This window comes from Vipera ursinii (genome assembly GCF_947247035.1).
Source record: "Vipera ursinii genome assembly, chromosome: 1".
In the NCBI taxonomy this organism is placed as follows: Eukaryota; Metazoa; Chordata; class Lepidosauria; order Squamata; family Viperidae; genus Vipera; species Vipera ursinii.
Window position 1 is genome coordinate 199,007,727 of NC_139512.1, and position 23,883 is coordinate 199,031,609.

The following is a 23,883-nucleotide window of genomic DNA, read 5'->3' on the forward strand; positions in this document are numbered from 1 at the left end:
AGGGGTAGGCAACCTGGGCTCTTTTACGACTCCTGGACTTCAACTCCCAGAATTCCTGAGCCAGCCAAGCTGGCTCAGGAATTCTGGGAGTTGAAGTCCAGGAGTCGTAAAAGAGCCCAGGTTGCCTACCCCTGGTGTAGGTGGTGGTGGTGGTGGTGGTGGAATCAGCCTTCATCAGAATCGGCTCGGAGGGAAAAGTTCCATTTGGGCGAAGGAGCGGCCGATCCGTTCGCCGTTTGTCCCTCGGCGGCATCCTTAAGGCCAGGCCCGGCGCGGGGAAGTCGGCCGCGGGAGGGGAGTCGCCGCGTCAGCAGCGCCGCTCCTGGCGCCAGGCGGGCAGTCTCAGGTTCCGCTCCCAATCCCGAGCGGGAGGCGGAGGTGGTCGGAGTTGGAGGCCTCCCAACCTCGTCCCTCGCGGGGATGTGACCCGTTTGAAGCCCCCGGGGAAGTGCCCGTCTCGGGGGGGGGGGAAGTGGGTCCTCCTCGGGGAGCAGGCGAGAGAGGGGGGGGTTGCCCGCTGGCGAACGGGATACGCGCCATGGCCTCGGTGAAGGTGGCTGTCCGAGTCCGGCCCATGAACCGCAGGTGAGCGAGCGAGCCCCTTCTCTCCTCCTCCTGCCCCCAGGCTCTATGGTAGGAGGGTCTCTTGTGGCTGGCTCTGGGCTTTCCGGCCTGGCAGGGACAGAGCCACCTCCCAAAGGGCGATACTGTAGGCAACCCTGGGCTGGATTCAAACTGGCGCGTTTCCTGCCTTGACACCGGAGAGCCAAATAAATAAAAAGGCCTTGCCGATGAGCAAGTGGAAAAAGGGACATTCGTCTTCTGCTTGTAAGGTTTAATGGGGGTGTTTGGTTGCTTGGTCCTTTCTTGGTAAAGCTTTATCATTCGCCCTTCTCCCCCTTTCTGCGGAATTAAATAGTAAAGGCACAAGAAAGTTAGCTTTTCAAAAAAAAAAAAAAGTCCTTCGGGAGAAGGGCGGTATACAAATAAAATTATTTATTATTATTATTATTATTATTATTATTATTATTATTATTATTATTATTATTATTATTATCAACACAGAGACGGATGGGTGGGCAGGGCTTCCAAGCATATTTTATTATTTATTTATTATTTTTATTTTAATCCCATTTATATCCCGCCCTTCTCCGAAGACTCAGGGTGGCTTACAATCTAAGCACAAATCAATGTGCTTAGCAATAGCCTTCATTCTATGTATATGCCTGCTTATTAGGGCTTTCGCCCCCCCCCCAAAGCGGCATTATTACAAAGTCAGCTTTTTGCCCCCAACAATCTGGGTCCTCATTATAAGACACAGGCATATTTCCGTCTGTTAAAATATTTTCTGTTCAGAAGATATTTGTGGTTTGTTTTTTTTAAAAAAAAAAACGTGTGTAAATACAACTTCGGGAAAGTGTACCCGCTTGTAAGGTTCCACCCAAAATGTGATTGTGATATTTGTTTAGCTTGCATTTTCCCAGAACCGAAAACCAGTAAACTACGGATTGCTTCTTGTTGGCTGCCTCGTAATTCATTGAAATTTGATAACAGATTATGTGGAGAACCAGCTGCGACGAATAACATAACAATTATCAGTGTATTCCAGAATAAATTGTATAGGTGGTCATAGCAGATCTGTTTTGATTGCACTTCCCCCCCCCCCCCCAAAGTTTACAATTGTTCTTGTCTTTTGAGATTTTCCTGTAGTGAATAGAAATTCAGGCAATCAAATGGGAACAGTGAGGGGGAAAAAAGTTAAGTGCCTTCTTGATTTTGTTTTAAACAATTGGGATTATGATAACTGAGATTTCCTTATCCATTTTTATGTTGCGATTTATTCAGTAAATGAAGATTAAGTAAACCATGCTTATGTGTATACATGCAACAGCAGTATCTGATTTATTGAGGCTTTCAAATTCATCTTACTGTTTCAGCAAAGAATACCCTAAATGAGTAAATATAAGATATTAATGAACTATTGATGACATTTTAAGTCATACAAAACTCAGGACATCTGGCTAATTAGGAACAATCAAATTGTGAAATGTTTGCTTTTAAAATTGTCAGATTTAGATGTTTAGATACTTCCATTAAAGTAACCCTTAAATATCACTTGCATCTAAATAAATTTATTAAGCTCACCATTATTTTATGTACTTGCTTTATTCCTTGCATGTTTATATTTGCAATCCCTAGCTTTAATATACTAAGGGGCTGGTAACCTTTTTTGTTGATTATATATAGAATATGTCCAGTGAGAGAGCAACCTGTACTCAACCTAGATTTACAGTACTATGAAAAACTAAGAAGGGTCCCCCATGTTAGTATTTGAATTGGAGACACAAAGAAAAAATTAGGGTTAAACTGCAGTTAGTTAAGAAAAATCTCAGAGATTTATAGTGGGAGGTTAATTCTACACTAGTGCCAAGAAAATGTATTCATAAAGTAAATAGGATCAAATCAAAGGAAACTATTATGGGATATTACAGTATTGTATGACAACAATTTTTTTCCTGAGTTTCTTAGTTTTTTTTGTATTGCCAACATATTTTATGCATCAGCCTTACAGATTAGTAGATGCAAATACTCCTATAGCTTTTTCTGTGTACAAAAAGTCTACTTTGTATATATGCATTTTAATGCATTTATCTTTTGGTGTATCTTGTATTAATTTACTTTTTTTTTCTTTCCCAGTATAAATTTGATATATGGGGGTGGGTGTTGCATTGTTGGTTTTTAGTCAGTTGGTTTTCTACCCATTTAATTTTTCAATTTCAATCCAGTATCCTACTATCCATTCCTAATCAATAGCAAAAGGTCAAGGCTAGTCTTTATGGCCTTGTTAGTAATGCAGTGTCAGTAATGGAGGCAGAGGAAGTAAGTTATTTATCCATTATAAAATTAACTGGAATTGTAATCCTGAAGCTTTGTTGCTTCTAGTAACTTTTTTTGAAATACTACTTTATTATAGTGTGTCAAGCAGAAATATCCCTGAGGAACTTGCCTATTGATTATTAGTATTAATTATAAACCAGGCAGTTGTATTCTGATGATTACAGAATTCAGTGCAACAAATTATATTGTGGCAGAAAGACATTTATAACTCAGTTTCAGAGTCAACTATGTTGTTATAATGAAGTACTGTAAACTGTTTTTCTGTTTTTCTTATTCCTCGAACAATGAAACCAAGGTTTCCAAGTAAGACTCAATAAAATACCTAAGAATACAGTATTATCTCAGAATTTATGAATGATTATATAGGAGTATAGGTTAAAAAGAAAATTAGATCCCTGACACATAAAAATTGGCTATAAAAGGTTTTGTCCAAAAGAACTATGAAAAATGAAGAATGATTTGGTTCCTCAAATTTATAAACAGCCATTTTTTAAAAAAATATCAGTTCTGCCATATTGTATAGCTATTTGCGAGGCATCCAAACCTCTCTAAAAAATCATAAGTCCCTCTTAAATATGTGGAGTGTTGCAAGAGGTTAGAAACACCTCAGATTGCCCAAACCCAATTCTCTGAATATTGCTGCTCTTCAAATTCTTATCCTATCTTGAAAGATTTTCTAAAAAGATGAATGTGAACATACGGACCTAAAAGTCTTTCGAAAGAGATGAAGATAGAAATTTTTGCAGGAGGAATGAAATTAAGATTGAAGTCCATAATTGTTTTTGCATTTCCCTTACTATTTATCTACCTTCATTATTATGGAAATAATTTATGTTGCAACAAGTGAAAGTTCAGTCTCTTCAAGCAAATTCTATGTAACAATGTCACATGTAAACTCCTTTAGATAAAATTATGTTAAGAATTTTCAGATAAAATTGACAGGCATTGTAAGGTGGTTCCTTAGCCGAGACTAAACATAAGCCCTTTTTAATATTGACGCCAACTGTGCTTTTAGTAGCAAAGAATTGGGTGATATTTAAGATATGCAATTGTTCTCTTGGAAGGAAAGTGCTCTCATCTGTAAGATGAAGCTTTCCTAATGCTTAGACCTGAAAACAAAAGTACTCAATTATTCCATCTAATATTCAGCTTACATTTTTGGAACCCCATCCATTCCATTAATGTTTCCAAGCAACTTTTAAGCACATGCATAGTTTTCCCTTATTCAAATAGAAAGGAGTTGAGTGTCACTAGCACATTGATGATAGATACCATGCTCCAAACATCTGGATAAACACCTCCAGCAGGTTGAACATCAGGTCAAATAAAAATAAATAAATCTGGTGAGTCCTCTAATTTAAATACAAAGTGTCCAAATAGAAGTTTTTCACTACAACTTTTTGGTGCCAGTCCTGCAGGTAGAACAAAACCAAAGCCAGGACAGAACCAATAATCTTTCCAATTCCATACCACTGACTTGCTCCAGTCATATGCCACAATTTGTCATGTTAAAGAGGCTCAGAGAATCAATGCTGTAGTGCACTCCATGTCTCTCTCTTTTCCTATATGGTGATTGATGTGGGCAACTAAGCAGTTTCTGGGCTGTATCTAGACCTAAAGCCAGAATGAAATTGATATAAATGATTGGTTTCTTCCACTTAAAGTTTATATCTGGATGACCAGCACTTAAAAAAAATTGTTAGTGTTTATATGCCACTCCAGCCCAAAGGGACTCTGAGCAGTTTATACAAGTGAAGTTAAAATTCAAAATAAACAAGATGGCAAATTATAATTACAAAACTTTGGTACCCGAAGTGTCAACCATGAAACTATGACAGGAGCACACTACTTACTATCACCGTTCCTATATTTTGAAAAGTTTGATTATAACAGATTTCATAAAATCTGTTAGAACAGGGTGGGAGCTACTCTGATCTCAGGAAATATGCTGTTCCAAAGAACGAGGGCTGTAACTAAGAAAACAGTACTTTTCTTGTCTAACATTAATTGGATACTTCCCCACAGGGAAGAGTGGAATCATGTAAAAGCGTGTCTTCTGTTCCCAACCCTTGGAGATATTCCAGGGAATAACAGATGAACGGTATCAAAAGCCGCTGAGTGGTGAGCTCAGTATATAGATAACCTCACAAAATGTTGGCTTTTCCAGTTGCATTTGAGCTCCAAATATATTTGAGCAGTTTTATTCTTCCAGTTTCTGGAAAAAAACCCATTGCAGCCCATCACATGTATTTCTAGCCTGTCACTTAATATTTTATTACTCTAATCACTTTTGCTTCATTTCCTGGTCCTACCCTAGTAGACCCTACTTGTTATATCTTACCAGCCACCAAAAACAAATGCCTGGAGGACAGCCTCCTGTCCTAAACCACAGTTATGATTGGAATTTCAGTTGCCAAGCGATGCAATGACTGGATCCAGTTTTACAACCATTCTTATTGCTGTCATTGAGCAAATCACTGCAGTCATTAAGGGAGTCCAGCTTCCCCAACTGACCTTATTTGTCCGAAGCCAGCTACAAGTTACGTATTGTGATCATGTGACCACAAGACACCACAACCATCCTAAATGTGAAGTGCTTTCCAGGCATCTTGAGTTGCAGTCACATCACTGGGACTCGGGTGCAATGATCATAACTTGAAGGATGGAGCATCAGTAACTAAGCCATAATTAAAACAGTTGAGGACTACCTGTAAATTCTTCCCGTTCCTCATTCTTATGGTTTATGCCGATGCTGTATTTGCCCAGGCATAATTGCTAATAAGAAAACAAGGCAGAGCAAGGAACATCCACCAGCTGCTTCATATTTTTGTGCATCCGATGGTCTATGTCAGAGGGTAAGAAGAACATAGGCATTAATGCAGATGTCAAGGTGATTTTTATTGTTATGGGGCAAATAAAGTAAATTGTGTGCATATTTCATAAGTGATCTTAGCAAAGTAATATACTTAAAAATTCCTTTTTCCGTACAGCTGCTCAATTTAATCATGGCGTTGTTAACTCTGTTAGCTTAGTAACGCTTTCCCTCTCCACCCTTGGCTGGAGAAGAGCGGGAAAGAGGCAAAAAGAGCTTTTCCTGAACCTCTTGAAAAGCCGGCATCTTGGCCACACTTCTCCAAGCACTTTCCAGTGCTGCTCTGTTCCTTGCCGCAGCCAATCTACTCTGCAAACCTCACTTTCTAACACTGCTTGCTTTCTCCTGCTGGGTCTTCAGATGCACATTCCTCCTTCCTTCAGGGATCCTCCCTCCCGCCCCATTGCCTGCTTTCCACCACAGCTTTGATCTTTGCTCCTTGAACATCATCTAGCACTTTCAACCCACACCAAAACACATGGGCCAACAGACAAGAACTCTTCTCTCTAACGACCCTGCTCCTCCTACATCTTGAACGAGAAGACGGATGAGCTTGCTCACAGCTCTCTTAATTAATCTAAGAACCTTCCAGCTATTTGCGTGACATCTGGCAAACAGACAAAAACTCTTAACCTTGAGGCAAATTACAACTCTGTTTCCGTGATGACAGTGTCCTTCCACAGTCCGATCTCTTCTTATCTTTTGTTCTTCCTAGCTGTCCCATAGGGTTGCTACTGACATTATTTCTGGACAATCCCATTTGTCCACTTTCAAGATGTGGCATATTTTTACCAATATCAGGTAATTTGTATAAATGAAGAGCACAGTTAATCTAATGTAAATTACACAGAACTTCCTCATTAAAATTAATATAATCAGGATACTGACCATAATATACCCTTCACATTTCTCCTCCCTGTGCTTCCTCTGATACTCCACCCGTGTTTAATAATATCTTGGTGTATTACATTCAATATTTTGATGTATAGGCAGAGGTTCTAAATAACCAAATTCCATTCTTTGGTCCTCTATTTTTAATTTACTGAGCCCACGTGCCTAATCTTCTAGGGAAGTTAAAGTGAGTGGAAACTGTAAGGCAGATGGAATTGTATTTTGGGACGATGAGTAGGGGAACTTAGAAAAGATTGGCTGGAGAAACTATTGATCTGTATGATTCCGTTTAAACGGTGACCTCATTGTAGTGCATATCAAAGCAAATAAAGACTTCTCAAGAGATGCTAAGGAACACCATACAGACCGCACAGTGAAAAAGTGTAAAATAAGTAGACACGGAAGAATAGATTTGCCTCATGCAATTTATGTTATGATTTATGTAATGGTCTCCTTTCAGCAGTCTTGGAGAGCAGATTCAGCAAGATTCTACTAAATGTTACGCCCATGTGATTCAGGTGAAATGAAATCTATGGAACATGTCTTTCTATGCTACTTCAGCTGCTTTTTAAGAAATTGCCAGGACGATCTGAGAGTTTTTATAAATTTATGTGTAAGTTATTTTACAGCAGACAGAGTTACTTTCTAGTTGTCAATTTTTGCTTCTTAGCAACAAGTGTGTGCTGTCTAGAAGATCAACACCGTTGTATCAGATAACTATTTCAATATATTTGGGTGAACTTGAAGATGTTAAAATGTTTATACATTTATTAAGTTTGATCTCTGGTCATAATAAAGTTTTCATGATGTTAATTTACTGTAGTATTTTGCTCTGCAGGGAACACGAGCTGGATGCTAAGTTTATTATTTCAATGGAGAAAAATCAAACAAAAATCACTAACTTAAAGGTGAGTATATTCGGCCACTTTGGAAACATTTTTCTTTTAGTGTATCATTCTGATTCCTCTGTTAACAAAGTGTAGCAGACAAATCACCATCAGAATTTAAAATCAGAGGACCAGGATGAGTATCAAAAAAGAACAAAAGATTTGAATAATTTAGTAGTATCCGATATAGGGAAGTGGTACTTTTTTTATACTAATAGTTTATTTATTTAAAACACTTATACTGCTGCACATTTTATACCAAACTCTGGAGGGCTCCTGAACACCTTGTCTGATATTTGGAAGGTATAAAGGCTAGTATTATGATAGCCAGGATATCAAACAAATAAGTAGGCTTGAGTCTTTTCATTTGGGGGAAGGTACTTTGTTATAGCTGTGGTTAGTTTATCCAGAGATGTTAGCATATTCTATGTTTTGTTTCATATCAATAACTCATGAGAAACTGGGTAATATGTGTCAATGGGCACAAAATAGTTGCCCATCTTCCTCAGTTCAATTAGATACAATATATCTAACCTGCATTTAGTAAGTAACTAATATATATGGCATTTTAATTTTATATGCGTTTTAAAATTAACTTTTTTCCCCATTAATCAAAGGGCATTCTAATTGCAATAATAAGGAATTTAATTCTGTGTTTTGTTTTCCTTTCTATTTTACTCCTGTTAATCCTGTAACCTTAATGTAAATGATAAAAGGCTAGAATATCTATTGAATTAGTCCATTAATTTTGAAAGAAATGTAACTTGATCACCTCATTTTTTTCCTCTGAGTTTGGCTGTGTTCTTGGAAATGGTAGAAGTGGTTTGCCAATCCTCATGGAATAAACAAGTGCAGATTGGGACTCTCTGTGGAATAAAATTAATGGATATATTAATAATATAGGTATAGGAGGTGAGTAGTGGAGGATAAATTTTTGAAAATTGCATTTCTTGAAGTATTTTTTAAATATTTAGGAAACAGATAGGCACTAGTATATTCACCTCACTACATATTCACCTCACGTTTTAAAAAAGAAATGTATAGTTATTATCTTAGTATAGAATGCAGTGGTAATTTATTTGTTCATCCACTTATTTAGATCCCAGAGGGAGGAACTGGGGACTTGGGAAGAGAACGAACAAAAACATTTACATATGATTTCTCCTACTTCTCAGCTGATCCTGAAAGCCCAAACTATGCATCTCAGGAAATGGTAGGCTGATGACATTAATAACACTCAGAGTGAAAACATAATGCCAACGTTTACTGTTTGATTGCTTGAGAGATGATTTTAAAACTGCTTATTTCAACTGTTTATTACGTATGAAATTACCCACACGTGTTGGCCGTGCTCTTTTGTAGGTATTTACATTCTCATTCCTATGCACACATACACATTCTTTTCCATTGTGATCTTCTGTTCTGTTTGGCCAACAATATCAAATCATGTAAACCTGCAATTCTGTCACAAAATGTCTATTAACTACTTTGCTTAGAAACTGTTGTGGGTTTTTTTGAAAAAAAAATTCGGATGTGTTGCATTAGATTTTTCTTTCCCTTGTGTATGTAAAGGTATATAAATCATGCTTATGTTTTTTGAACAGATGTTTCAGTTTTATCAGTAATTAACCTGGGAATGAGTCCAAAAGGATAAATTGTTACTTCCTCATTAATGACCTTAATTTTAACCTGTATAATGTTCACATAGCCTTCTTGGGTGACAAGTTGTGAATGTTAAGACATTCAATATTTTCATGTCCTTATTATGATTCAGAAAATAAATATTTTTCAAGAGAGCTGTAAATCTAACAGTAAAAAGAAAGAAAAAGAATTAAGGAACCTGACCTGACTCTTAAGAAGACCATCCAAGATTGTACTATAAAATACTGTACGTTCCTTAGTGTGCAATTGGTGAAATATATGAATTATATATCTAAATAAATATTTGAATTGACCATCTCTAATAAATGCTTGCTAAGTTAGTGTTCTTGCAGTATATTGTACTAAAGTGATTGTAATAGTTTACAGAAATGAATTAAATATGTGTTAAATTATATTTTGAAATTTTATTTTACGTTCTGTCATTCGTGCATCCCCAGGTCTTTAACAACCTTGGAATTGATGTCCTCCAATCTGCCTTTGAAGGTTATAATGCTTGTATTTTTGCCTATGGACAGACTGGATCTGGGAAGTCTTATACAATGATGGGAAATGCTGTAAGTAACTCATTTCAGACTATACTTCTTACAAGTTGATGCCTTTTGTATTATATTAAGAAACATAATAAATGCTTTATGTGTAGAAAGTGCTAACAACATCTGGCACAGATAAAAGCATTTTTTTTTTTAAAAAAACAAAGTCATGAGCCATGGTGGCGCAGTGATTAGAATGCAGTATTGCAGGCTACTTTTGCTGCCTGGCCAGCTGCCTGCAGTTTGGCAGCTTAATTCACACCGGCTCAAGGTTGACTCCTTCCATCCTTCCGAGGTCGGTAAAATGAGGTACCAGATTGTTGGTGGCAATATGCTGACTCCGTAAACCGCTTAGAGAGTGGTGTAAAGTACCATGAAGCGGTATATAAATCTAAGTGCTATTGCTCTTGTCCACCCCATACCTTCCCATAGGGAGGCTGTACTCCATATTCCATCACTGAAAGAAGCCATATGGTGAGACCGAGGAGTGCATCTTCTTGGTAGTGATCTTTATCTTATGTGACATCCTTCCTCCCAAGATATGGTTGGTCCTGATCCTGATAGCATTTAGGAAGGCTGTCAAAACCTTTTGAGAGATGATCTCTTGGAGCCCCAATTAGATGAAAATGTTATTTCCATTTGGATCACCATTTCATTATTTTATTATTGTATATTGGTTTACATAACGTGGTTTTATATTCTTTTTGTTCGGCTCTGTAGAATTTTATATATGCTTCCCAGAGTTATTTGATTGAACTGGGTAGCCATACAAATATTTTAAATACGTTAACTTGCTTATTTACATTTTGTAAGTATAGCTAGACATGTGAAGAGCTATTTAGTGATAATGGCCTCCCCAAATTGTATACATGGAGAACGATGAATGATCAGGCTGAGACTGAGGAAGGGATCAAATGTGTCACCACTCTCAAGGCACTCCCCATGGAACTTAGGACTGCCCCCGACCTTCGCTTATTTCGCCGGGACCTGAAAACTTGGCTCTTCGAGCTGTCTGGCCCAGGCTGAGGGGTTTTAATTTTATTGGGTTTTAGTTTAAATTTTGGGGACTTGATTTAATTAATTTTTAATCTGATTTTAATTTTTGTATGTTTGTTTTTAACCCTCCCTGTAAACCGCCCTGAGTCCTACGGGAATAGGGCGGTATATAAATTTAATAAAATAAATAAATAAATTTTGTGACCACCAGATATCTTAAGTTCTGCCCACCTAGAATTCTGTTGACTGTTAACTACCGTCAAATTGCTTTGACTGTTAATAGCTCAGCTTTTTGTAGAGAGCTTAACCTTTCAATAAACCTATACATTCATTTGAACTGCTTGGACTCCTGATATAAAATCTCCCCACTACCCAAAATACAATTTGGAGAGATAGAAATGATTGCAAATTGAAAGGACTTGTTGAAATCTAAGAGTTCCCCGTTTTTGAATGGAATATTTTCTGTATCAGTGACTTTTTGTCTTGCAGTATACCAGGGGTCTTCAAACTTGGCCCTATTACGACTTGTGGACTTCAACTCCCAGAATGCCTCAGCCAGGCATGCTGGCTGAGCAATTCTGGAAGTTGAAGTCCACAAGTCGTAAAAGGGCCAAGTTTGAAGACCCCTGCAGTGTATCAATGTATTATTTTTGGCAGGGAGATACTGGATTAATACCTCGGATCTGTGAAGGATTATTCAACCGAATAAATGAGAAAACAAGATGGAATGAAGCCTCCTTTCGAACAGAGGTCAGGTATGTTTGCGTAGTGACAACATGGCTATATCATCAACATCCTTATCTCTTTCTCCTTTTTTGCTACATTTTTCCTTCTTCGTTAGAAGAGTAGTTCAAGGCAGCATGTTTATTCGGGGGGAGGAAAGAATTTTCAAGAGTCAGGATGCAGTGCAAGAATGAATTAAAGGTTTCTGAATCTATTTACCGTATCTTTTAACTGAGTTACTGTTCTATAACCTTATTTAAAAATGAAACAAGCACCCACTCCACAGTTTCTGTTCTGTCTAGAGTCCCTAAAATTAAATAAATAAATTATTAAATAAATAAATCTAATTAAATAAAAGGTCTGATTGTTTTGCTCCGTTTACGGCAGTCCTGTTTACCATTCTTAAATACTGCCCATGAGAACTGATCGACACATTAGCACATTCTTTGTTATTTTCCCTAATGTATAAAAATGCTAACTACTTAGAAGGCCTGCTCCTTATTTCTGACCTCTTTGAAACTGTTGGAAGCATAACAGAGTCTCTTCTGATGACCGGGCATTTTGAAAAATCTGCTCTAGAGGGTGGATGGTTTGTCTGGAATAGTATGACAGATGACATATAGGCTACCTAGGGAAGAGCAAAATCAGTCTAGCCTTTTCCCTTGGAGAGCTGCAACTAAACTATTAATCTTGATTCCGTTGAATAGATGAAATTTTAAACTTGAATAACGTTTTGATATATAGTCCATTTATTTCATATTTCAGTTACCTGGAAATTTACAATGAGCATGTCAGGGATTTATTGAGGCGCAAGTCTTCAAAAACAAATAATTTAAGAATTCGTGAACATCCAAAGGAGGGACCTTACGTTGAAGGTGGGTTTTAAACAATTTAATACACCTCCATTGGTTGGATATCTGCCTGTATGTATGAATGCAGAAATTTGTCTTGGTTATAAACCTCTATGATTCATATTTGATTTACTAAATGTCTGTAGCTGCACCCTAATCACTTGGTGAATTTCAACATTTTTTTTTTTATTTCTGAAGTTGATGTTCTGCTAACTGATTGGAAACTACTGAGGAGTCTGCCATATAAATTAGGCAGTTGTGATAGAAGAGCACTTATTAGAATATAATTGGCACAATATATTCTTTTCCAATTTATGTCGTGGTGTCTTAAGAATAAAAAGTGTTTAGAAGGAATTGGCTTTCTTCAGGTTAAAAAAAAAGAAGGAAGATGAAGCAAGAGGGGAAAGAGCTACACTGGGAGAAAAAAGCAATAGGACACCAGAGAAATAGAAAATCTTAACTTTTTGCCAATATTTAATAATCATAAAGAAGCTTGGAACCCACTTCTGATAACTGTAGGAAAGAAAAAAAGAGGACACTTTATATTTATCTGTAATATTATTAACAGCTTTTAAAATGTGGTATTATTAATTTGAGATCTGTTTGTGTCTTATGTTTAATTGATTAATACCACAAAAGTCTTACTTATATTTGGGATTTCTTTCAGATCTGTCAAAACACTTAGTACAAAATTATAGTGATGTAGAGGAACTTATGGAAGGAGGGAATATAAATCGAACCACTGCTGCAACTGGAATGAATGATGTTAGCAGCAGATCACACGCAATTTTCACAATCAATTTCACTCAGGTAATTTCTTGGTGAATTTTCTTACATTGAGTTGCAACTCAAGTTCTATGGTTATTTTATCTGGAAAAAAAATGTTTGCCTTTCTAATAAATTAAATGGCAGTCATCCTTCCCTGATATTTGTAAACTGTGTGTGTATGTAGTATGTATACAGTTTGTGACTGGATATAAGAATTTCTTTTAGTTTTACTTTTAACGCAAACACTTGATAGGAATATGGAAGAATGATAGCATTTCTTTCATGGCTTTTCCCTAACTCTAAACATGCCTGGTTATCTGCTTAATCTTACTGTTAATTGCACAGATTTATTTTTAATTACTGGGCTTCCATCCTTCCGAGGTAGGTAAAATGAGGACCCAGATTGTTGGGGGCAATAAGCTGACTTTGTAATAATGCTGCTTGGGGTGTGTGTGAAAGCCGTAATAAGCAGGCATATACATAGAATGAAGGCTACTGCTAAGCTTGTAAGCCGCCCTGAGTCTTCGGAGAAGGGCGGGATATAAATGGAATTAAAATAAATAAAAAATAATAATATTTGAAATGGGGAATGAGAGCCAGCATGGTGCAGTGGGTTAAGAGGCCATATTAAGAGTAGGGAGATCCACGTTCTAGTTCTCCTGTAAGCATGGAAGCTAGTTGGGTGATCACAAGGCAGACTGTCCTTCTCGGCCCTAATGAGCATCAGCCTTTACAAGATAAAAATTAACATTGCGTCTTGCATTGATATTTCCTTTGTAAGACCTAGGTGAGCCGAATGTGATACAAGCAGGCCCTAGAGCCATGCAGGATAAATGCTAAGAAAGACAACACGTGAGAAATTATTCAGGGAATACTGTGAACATTGTATTGATACCCCTCAGCCTGAGGAAAGAGTCTGCTTTACTATAAAAATTGTTGGGATGTCTAATTAGAGTCTCAGTATCTATTCTGATTATATCAATAAGAGGAAATTGTGTTTTTTTGAAAGGAAATAAACCACCATTTTTTGTAGACTGAATACATAGCATACCTCAATGCTTAACACTTGTTACCTCAGATAGATAAATACACAAATTGCATTCTAGAAATTTTTTAATGAATTCCAGCACATTCTATACTTTGTTCAGTTCCAGCTTTTAGAGATATGGTTCAGAAAAAGAAGTGATTAAGAATTTTCAAATAATTTAAGGGAAATGTGCATATATAAATCTCACAGGATTGCACTCATTTAAATATGTATATGTAAAGCAGGTTTCATTGCATAGCTACATAGTTTGGTCAGTGACAATAGCTTGTTATAAGAGCAAATTCATTATTTATAAAGTGCTGTTTTAAAAATATAACTTGAAAACCCATTGGGCATCTTTGCAATACCAGAATCTTTCTTTATGAATGGGAATTCACCGTGGATTTAAGAGGTGCCAATGAAAATATTTGGATATATTCAAAATGTTAATTCTCAGGCACTTTAAACATGCCTTTCATATTTTGGAAAAGAAAAACAAAATATATTTGACTTCTTTTTATTTTAGTTATAGGTTTTAAATTAAAGTAGAATTTAAAGGGATTAAGCTATTATTCAAAGGTGATGTCTCTAGTATACTGACATGTACATTAAATTCGAAACATATAAAATGTTTTGCTACCACCTCTGCAACTCTTGTTTTTAATATTCAGATTATTGTATTTTGTTCTTGTTATTTTTCCGTAGGCTAAGTTTGACACTGAAATGCCATGCGAGACTGTCAGCAAGATACATTTGGTAGACTTAGCTGGAAGTGAGAGAGCAGATGCCACTGGTGCCACAGGTGTCAGATTAAAAGAAGGAGGAAATATAAACAAATCCCTAGTTACTCTGGGAAATGTAATTTCTGCCTTAGGTATATCCCTTGCTTGATGTTTAATTCATTGCAAAACTGAATTAACTCATTATCTATCCCTCTATAAAAATGACTTGCTTCTTTTTTTCATAGCTGATATATCTCAGGATGCCTCAAACCCTCCTATAAAGAAAAAACAAGTATTTGTGCCTTACAGGGATTCTGTGTTGACATGGCTTTTGAAAGACAGCCTAGGAGGAAATTCTAAAACAATAATGATTGCAAGTAAGTGTGTTTTCATTTAGGTGAATGTTCTATCTATTTTAGAAAGGCTTTCTGTAGATTACGTTGACTAGCATGACATACAGAATAATCATTAAACATTAAATAATATTGTTATATTATTTTTTAATATAACCTTTATGTCTAAGCTTTAATATGGGCCTATGTAGAAGTGGAGAGAAAACTAATGAAGCGTCAGTTTGTGTCATAATACTCTTCATAATAATTTTCAAGCTCCTGTAAAATTGTAAGGAAATCGTAGACATTTGAAATCATTCCCAAGCTAGTGAAATGTAATAAAATTCCCATTAGAGCCATGTGTAGAAATGACAACTGCATTAATAATTTTTTCATAAATGCCAATCTGGCCGTAGTTGCAAAAGAAACCATTTGCTTTTTCTCTACTCATAAGGAGCTTTTAAAACTTCTAAATGAAACTTGATACTGATATCACGTAATTTTGAAATCTTTTTTCTCAGCTATATCACCTGCTGATGTCAATTATGGAGAAACATTGAGTACCCTTCGCTATGCAAACCGAGCTAAAAACATAATCAACAAACCTACCATTAATGAAGATCCAAATGTTAAGCTAATTCGTGAACTTCGAGCTGAAATTGCCAGACTGAAAACTCTGCTTGCTCAGGGGAACCAGGTTAGGGACAGCAGTGATTTCAATCTCAAATAGTATCTTCTGTTTTAAATTATGCTAATGTATATACATCGGTTCTAGACTAAATCTTTCTTGACAAAATTTGCCTGTGGATGAGAGACAATTTAGGACAGTGTTGAATGCTAGGTTAATCCCCAAAATACATCTCTTATTGTGTATGTTAAGAATCAGCCATCAAACGGTTTAGAAATAGATAATCACATTTTTTTTAATCTAAACATTGAGGCCTATGTTTTGTGGTCTGTTCTTTGCATAGAGGAAATGAATAGATTTGGGTCCTCTGCCTTTGACATTTGAGGTAAGCAATTTTAGCCATGAGCTCTTGATATTTCATTTCAAGGAAAAGTCATTGTCTGTTAAAGACGCTTGACCAAGTCTTTCTTCTCAATAAAAAAAAATAACATGATGGTGGCACTTGTTCTAAATCTTGATTCCATAACTCCTTATTGAAGCATCACTATTGTCTCTTCTGTAATACTTTACATGTGTATTTCAGTATTTGTTTACACCTTAGTCTCTGATACCTTAACAACGTTGCCAGCTGATAGGTCTGGGCTTGAAAAACATAAGTGTATTTTCTTATAAGGCAGTGATTAGTGTTGTGATTAGTAGAGAAATTCAAATAACTACGGTAAGCTTTATGTTGGGGTTTCTGTGCATATTCAGTGGGGAGTAAAGAGAGATACAGTAGGGGCAAAAGTACATGTCCATTTTCTCTACAGCAAGTTGTCGCTGTATTTTATTTATTTATTTATTTATTTTTTATTTATTTATTTTTATTACATTTATATCCCGCCCTTCTCCGAAGACTCAGGGCGGCTTACAAGCTTAGCAGTAGCCTTCATTCTATGTATATGCCTGCTTGTTAGGGCTTTCACACACACACCAGGCGGCATTATTACAAAGTCAGCTTAATTGCCCCCAACAATCTGGGTCCTCATTTTACCTACCTCGGAAGGATGGAAGGCTGAGTCAACCTTGAGCCTGGTGGGATGCAAACCTGCACTAATTGCAGGCAGCTGGTGTTACTTAAGGAGGCATTAGCCCACTGCTCCACCAAGGCTCTTCCTGTAGAATATTACTAAAGCAAAATGTAATTGTTTTGGGAAATTCTAACTCTAGTTACTGACATCCTTTAGGGACTGTGTCTAGAGAAATTTTATTCCTCTTCAGCAAGTTCATTTCAATCCAAGTTGCAGTACTATAGCTACAATTTTCAGAAGCTGATTATGATGGCAAACAGAAGATTGCATTGGAAAGGGGCATCAAACCCCTCTGTTTTGCTGACTTGACACCATTCTAAAAAGGAAGGAACTTGTGTTATCTTGTTATTCCAAGATAATAAAATATTGTAGTAGATATCATCACTAAAAATTTAGAAGATTTGCTTGTATCATTTAACTTTTAGCCTGCCATTTATATACTTTTGATTTATTGCTTTTTTCAGTCTTAAAGAAAGTCCTCAAGTTGGTGTATAACATGGAATACCATTGAAACAAATAACTGTAACCAGATTCTTTTGTCTTGCTAACATGTGTCTGTTCAATTTGCTGCCTAGTTGTTAACTCTTGATGGACGACTTCAGAACTTTTGCTTTTATTTTTTTAAACAGTTCACAATTTTTTCCTCAGAGGTACTGAAGGGGTTTCAAATAAAGTGTGCTTTCAAAATAAGGATTGTGTTCCATACAGAAAAACACATCCACCTTAGGTAATCCAGTCAGTTCTGTTAATTTATTCTTTAATTTCATTCCTATTGTATTTCATTTTAGGAAGAAAAATGAGTAAGTACATACACAACTATGCAGAAATATAGTGTAGATCAGGGATCCCCAATCCCCAGGCTGTGGCCCATTACCGGGCTTTGATGTGTTTGGAACCGGGCCGTGGGAGAGACAGGAGAACGGGCGTGTGTGGGCACATCCCCACTTGTGTGAGCAGATGGTGGGCACGTGTGTGGGCTTGCCCACCGTTGCTGTGGAACCATCCCCCCCCGGGCTGGTCCACAAAGCTGGAAAGGTTGGAGAACTCTGCTGTAGATGCTTTGAGTGCAAGAAAAAGTAACCGATAACAAAATCGTGCATGGCATATACTATAAATCTCCCTCTGTCCCATTTAAAGGTTAATTGTACAGCTATTTTCAGAACAGTAACCTTGAATACGGTGTAGTACAGCTAATGTGTCTTGTTAATCTGATAGTTTGTTTTATCTGTTTAACTAGATTGCCCTTCTGGATTCTCCAACAGCTTTGAGTATGGAAGAAAAACTGCAACAGAATGAAGCACGAGTAAGTTTTACTTTGTCGGTACCTCAAACACCAACCTTTTTAGACTACACACACTGTCTCTCTCTCTATGTGTGTGTGTGTGTGTGTGTGTGTGTGTGTGTGTGTTAAGTGTTAAGTACCGGTATTTAGAATACCTTGCTAGGCCCCTTTAATTCTTTGTTAGCAATCCAAAAAATTTATACACACACACACACATACATACACACACACACACACACACACACACACACACACACACACAGACTTCCACCTCTTTCAGGAGTTGGATCTTTGTGTAACGTAGCTAAAATATAACCAGAGTCTGGTTGTCCCTCGAGTGAGAACTCTAGATTGATTTATTCTGTGGTCTGTTTGTTTTCTTGGCTAGCCATGGCATTCTCAAGGTTTTTTCCCAACCCCATAGTTCAAAAGTATAAATGATATTTCTATCCTGCTTCTACAAAGTCCAATTTTTTGCTTCCCTACAGTGTCACATATATGCTGGTAGTCCTCGACTTACAACAGTTTGTTTAATGGCTGTTTAGCATTACAACGGCACTGGGAAAAGTGACTTGTGACCATTTTTCACACTTACGACTGTTGTAGCATTCCCCATGGTCACCTGATTTACATTTGGGCTCTTGACAACTTACATTTATGACAGTTGCAGTGTCCCAGAGTCATGTGATTCCCCCTTTGCAGCTTACTGACAAGCAAAATCAATGGGGAAACTAGATTCACTTCACTGTGCTACTAATTTAACCGCTGCAGTGATTCACTTAAATATGGTAAGAACAGTCAAAAAATGGGGCAGAACTCACTTAACTAATTTCTCACAACCTAAACCTAACCTAATATAAATTTTGGGCTCAATTGTGGTCGTATATTGAGGACCACCTGCATATACTAATACTCCTTATTAAGCAGCCACAGCTGAGACAGGCAATGCAATCTCTAAGTGGAATTGTACCTGAGCTTACAATTTTACTTCAGCTTTTTCTTTGGGATGCTAATCTCAATGCTGGGAATTGATGTGTGTGTGTGTGTGTATGTGTATATATACACACACACACACACACACACTCATAGGAGAGGAACAGATTACAAGAGACTAATAGGCACACAATGGGAAATACACATTGAAAGAACAGGTCAGGCACAGGAGAGATTGCCTGTCAAGCTATCCTTTAGGTAATCTCTTCTATCTGACCCTTTTTTCCCTCTCCTTTGCCAAGTGGAGACATTGAAGAGGAAGTATATTACAAGAGAAGGCACAGGGACACAGTGGGGAATACACTGACTGCTTTCCTAGAATGCTCATTGCTCCCATCTCCAAGCATGCTTAGGCAAACAGTCGCACCTCTTTTGATGGGTACAGGTAGTCCTCGAGTTACGAATGGAAAGGAGCCTGCCCATTCCATTCGTAACTCGAGAATTCACGGGAGTGAATCTTGTACCTTGAACGAGACTACTCCCTGCTCGTTAGGACGCTCGCGGCTCCGTTGCTCAAGCGCCCAATTCCAGGCATCCGGAGCTTGCAGTCTCTTTTTTTATCCGTTCGGATAAAAAGTGTTTCAGCGCCTATGGAGTGCTTCAAACCACAGGGATTTATTAATTAGTAACTTATGTATACTGAGTGGTATAAATGAATTCACCATAAATATAAATAAATGCTATGAAATAATGTTTTCATCATTGGTTCAAAATAACTCCAGCAAGCATAATTACTGACAGTCTGTATTTACATTATAAACTTTTCTAATTAATCTAGTAAGAATAATTTTGCAGCAAAGCTTTTAGTGTCCACGTTGAAATAAAAAGGGACTTTTGTTGAAATTGAATGTGTTTAATTGACGATCAATTCAAATTTGGATTTAATCTATGTGTATTGTTTTGGCTTATTTTGTAGGTGCAAGAACTTACCAAAGAGTGGACCAATAAGTGGAATGAAACCCAAAATATTTTAAAAGTAAGCTGTAAAATATTTCATTTTCTTCAAAGTTTCAATTTAGGAATGAAAGTGTATTATTCTTAAAGTGTATCATGTGCTTGTTTATGAATGTTACTTATGTGTTTGTTTATGAATATAACTTATAATTTGTAGAATGCAATCTTGTTTAAAATGTATAATATAATTTTATCTAAATTTGTTCAGAGATAAAAGTTCGAGATTGTTATCTACATTATAAATCCTCTTTCTTGGAAAATTTACATTAGAAGCTTGGGAGACAACTTAAATAATAGATCTTTTAATGTAAGATAAAATAAACGAAAACCAAGCGGTTTTCAGAATAGTAAATAAGATATTATAAAAATGAATATATGCATGTAATTAATATTTATGACATTTTATTTTTTCCATTAAGTTGAACAGATACAATGAAATTCAAAGCTTTATGAAGCAGGTTCAGGAAATCAGAAATTAAAATATGTACTGTATTTGTGCAATAGGTACATTTTATTTGTATGTCTTTGTGACCATTACATTCCAAGAAGGTAAAAACATGATCGAATAAAGCTTTTCTTTATGGCTCTTCTCTGCTCAGGAATAACATGGAATAACAATATTGCCTAGTCATTTTCATCTAAAGTCATAAAGCCAAGCAGGAAAAGATGTGTGTACATATATCTCTGTGTTAAAAGGCAATCAAGTATTATTAAAGGATTTTAGTACCATGAAATGAATAAAAATGTATCAATCCAAAGGAGCAAGAGCACAATTTTTATTACGACCAACTTAAATTAGAAGAGTGAGCAAGCTGTTTGTTTCACCATTATCGATTTCAGGCTCTGTGCAATGTTAAAAAAAAATGGAATTAGAAAGAGGTATGGCTGGGTTTAATAAGGGCTCACCCCCTTACAGTTTGTAATAATTAAAGATAGAATGATGGATGTGATGAGCTGAATTAAGTAGTCTGGGGCAGGCTTGATGCTAAATGATCATTTTGGTACCACAGATTATAAAGATATATGGCTGCTTTCTCCTAAAAAAAATATAAAAATAAGTTTCTTACTAGATATAGTCACAGCAGATAGATAAAAACATGGCTTATAATAAAAATATATATTAAGTGTTGGATAACCTCCTATTAATTCTTGTTAAAATACGGAATGGATTGTTTCTGGTTACTGGAATCTATCTGGTCACAGGAAGTCTTATTTATTTATTTATTTATTTATTTATTTATTTATTTATTTATTTATTATATTTTTTATACCGCCCTTCTCCTGAAGGACTCAGGGCGGTGTACAGGGCAATAAATACAAAACAGGATACAAAAGTTAAAAGCGATTAAATAAATGCCCAAGGTTAAAACAATAATTAAGACGAATCAGGATTGCATCTCTAAGTTGATCAAAATAATAATGAATTCAAATACAAAATTGTTTAGTAATATTAGCATGCTATTTATGCAGTCAAGGTAAGTAAAGGAAGGGAAGGCAAAGGCAAAGGCAAAAGGAATAAATGTTTTTATACGTCCCCCATTTGATTTCAGTATAGGAAATCATTATTTTATAGGTAGGTGATATGGCTCTAAAAGCACTTCCTTCATCCACATATGTCAGATTACCAGTGTTCATATCTAGAAATATGGTTTACTATGCTCTCCTAAAGGGTTGAACTGGGTTCCAAATTTATAATGAGATATTTCCTCATTTCTGCTCTCGCTCGCTCTCAATTCTACCATCATCACATGTATTGCTACCTTACTTGCCAGCAGCATAATGATTTCAGACTTCAAGATACACAGTCTGGAAATGAAATGTAGAACTGAAAACTATCTGCCAGATGGCATAGCAGAATGTACTGATTTGTTTAATTTCTGCCTAAAAATTGAATTGGGAATAAAAATATCCATCTAACTCAGAAATGTGCAATTTCTTCATTAGAGGAGATTTATAATATTCTCCTTCCCCCTCTTTCTTTTTCTTTTTTTTAAAAAAATAAGCTGGTTGACCTGTTTGGTTTCTCCTCATTTTGATGAGGCAGTCATTTTGATGTGGCAATTTATGTTTCATATTTTAACATATATTTGGTATAACACACCAATATGCTTGCTTCAGGAGAAATGGAAACATCAGCTAATATATCTGTTCAATTTTACTATTACATGCTTTAACTGTCTTTGGTAGAAACAGATCTTAAGTATTTGGTTAAAATATACTGCATCCAAAATATGAAATAAGATGGAAATTATGGTTTTGCAGAACTATGTTGATTTCTTAGGTATCTGAAATAGAAAATCAGTATTTTCTTTCTATCTATTTAATTTCTACTATATTCCTATCTTGAAATGGAATGACATATATGTAATTCTTTTTAAGATGACATAATACATCTTATTATGATGGGGGATGAGGTGTTACCCCCCGTCGATAGGGCTCGTAACTTGGGCGTCCTCCTGGATTCACGGCTCAGTTTGGAAGATCATATAGGAGCCGTGACCAGGGGGCCTTTTGCCCAGGTTCGCCTGGTGCGCCAGTTGCGGCCCTATCTGGACCGGGATGCCCTGCGTATGGTCACTCATGTGCTCGTGACCTCCCGGTTGGACTGCTGCGGTGCTCTCTGCATGGGGCTGCCCTTGGGGACCACTCGGGGGCTTCAGCTGGTGCGGAATGCGGCTGCGCGGGTGGTGGTGGGAGTTTCCCGTTGCTCTCATGTAGCACCTCTTCTCGAGCTGCATTGGCTTCCGGTTGCCCTCCAGGTGGGATTCGGGGTGCTGGTGATGACCTATGGAGCCCTGGGTGGCGTGGGTCCGGATTGCCTTGGGGAGCACCTGCTGCCGGCATCAGCTTCCCATCGTCCTGTGCGCGCCCATGGGGAGGGCCTCCTTAGGGTTCCGCCTGTTGGAGATTGCCGGTGGGTGATTCCCGGGGGGGCGTTCTCTGTGGGTGCGCCCGCCCTTTGGAGCGGACTGCCGATGGAGCTTCGGACTGCCCCCGACCTTCGCTCGTTTCGCCAAGACTTAAGAACTTGGTTGTTTAGACTTCCGGTGGCGGCGCGGCGCCGAAGACAGCCTTCCCGGGCTGCCCGCGGCTCAGCTGTTTGTTTTTTCGCCCGAAACAGCGCCGATCAGCTGTTCGGGTGAAATTGAAGCCCCCTCCTCGGGAGAAGAGGAGGGGGTGAGGCCCCAGGTAGGGGTAGAGTTCTCCGGGGCCGCCTGAGCTTGGAGCTTGGGCGGCTGAAGGATTGAACTCCCCTGAAGCCTGGGTTGCTCCCAGCTGGCCGGCGTCTCTGCTCCGAACTTCTTGGAGCAGAGCCAGGCGTCTGCGAACGATCCCTGCCTGAAGAAAGGACTATGGTTTAAAGGAGCAGGCAGAGCGGTACAAGAGGAAAAGGTGAAGAGGATTATTTTACTATACTCTCGAGTTTGTTGGCCTTTTTAACTTTTAAGTGAAAGTGCGTCATAACTGAGGAGTAAAAGATGGCGGCTAAACCTCCCCCTAAAACTCTTAGGAGTGGTGGATCCTCGCCGGTGCAACAATCTTCACTACAGGCATTGCACCCTCCTGAAGTGCTGACACCGAAGGATTTACGAGATGCTCTGGATAAACTTTTGGACTCAATCAATCAATCAATGGGTGATAAATTTGCACAGATGGAGGAGAAATTGGAGAAACTGGAGGAGAGAATGGAAGAGAGGATGGAACAGAAGTACAGCGTGATGAAGGTAGACATTTTGTCTTCAGTGCATAAAGTGGCGGAATGTGTGGAAGAATTAGATGAAAAAGTGGATGATTTG

At 37.5% G+C, this 23,883-nt stretch overlaps 1 protein-coding gene across 7 annotated transcripts in view; it reads left to right on the top strand.

The window, feature by feature from the left end:
- Positions 1–371: 371 nt before the first annotated feature.
- The window catches only part of KIF16B (kinesin family member 16B), a 186,234-nt gene continuing 162,722 nt past the window's right edge, over positions 372–23,883 (top strand). For 4 of the 7 annotated variants that reach the window (XM_083369427.1, XM_083369424.1, XM_083369428.1 and 1 more), the window contains exons 1-12: positions 380–585; positions 7,500–7,569; positions 8,648–8,761; positions 9,648–9,764; positions 11,394–11,491; positions 12,225–12,334; positions 12,978–13,120; positions 14,811–14,979; positions 15,073–15,204; positions 15,681–15,856; positions 18,095–18,160; positions 20,049–20,108. In XM_083369427.1, the coding sequence (XP_083225553.1) occupies positions 539–585; positions 7,500–7,569; positions 8,648–8,761; positions 9,648–9,764; positions 11,394–11,491; positions 12,225–12,334; positions 12,978–13,120; positions 14,811–14,979; positions 15,073–15,204; positions 15,681–15,856; positions 18,095–18,160; positions 20,049–20,108 (1,302 nt within the window). In that variant the 5' untranslated portion in view covers positions 380–538. Of the gene's footprint in view, positions 586–7,499; positions 7,570–8,647; positions 8,762–9,647; positions 9,765–11,393; positions 11,492–12,224; positions 12,335–12,977; positions 13,121–14,810; positions 14,980–15,072; positions 15,205–15,680; positions 15,857–18,094; positions 18,161–20,048; positions 20,109–23,883 lie in introns of all 7 variants that reach the window. The other 3 variants (XM_083369422.1, XM_083369423.1, XM_083369426.1) reach the window with 3 other exon arrangements.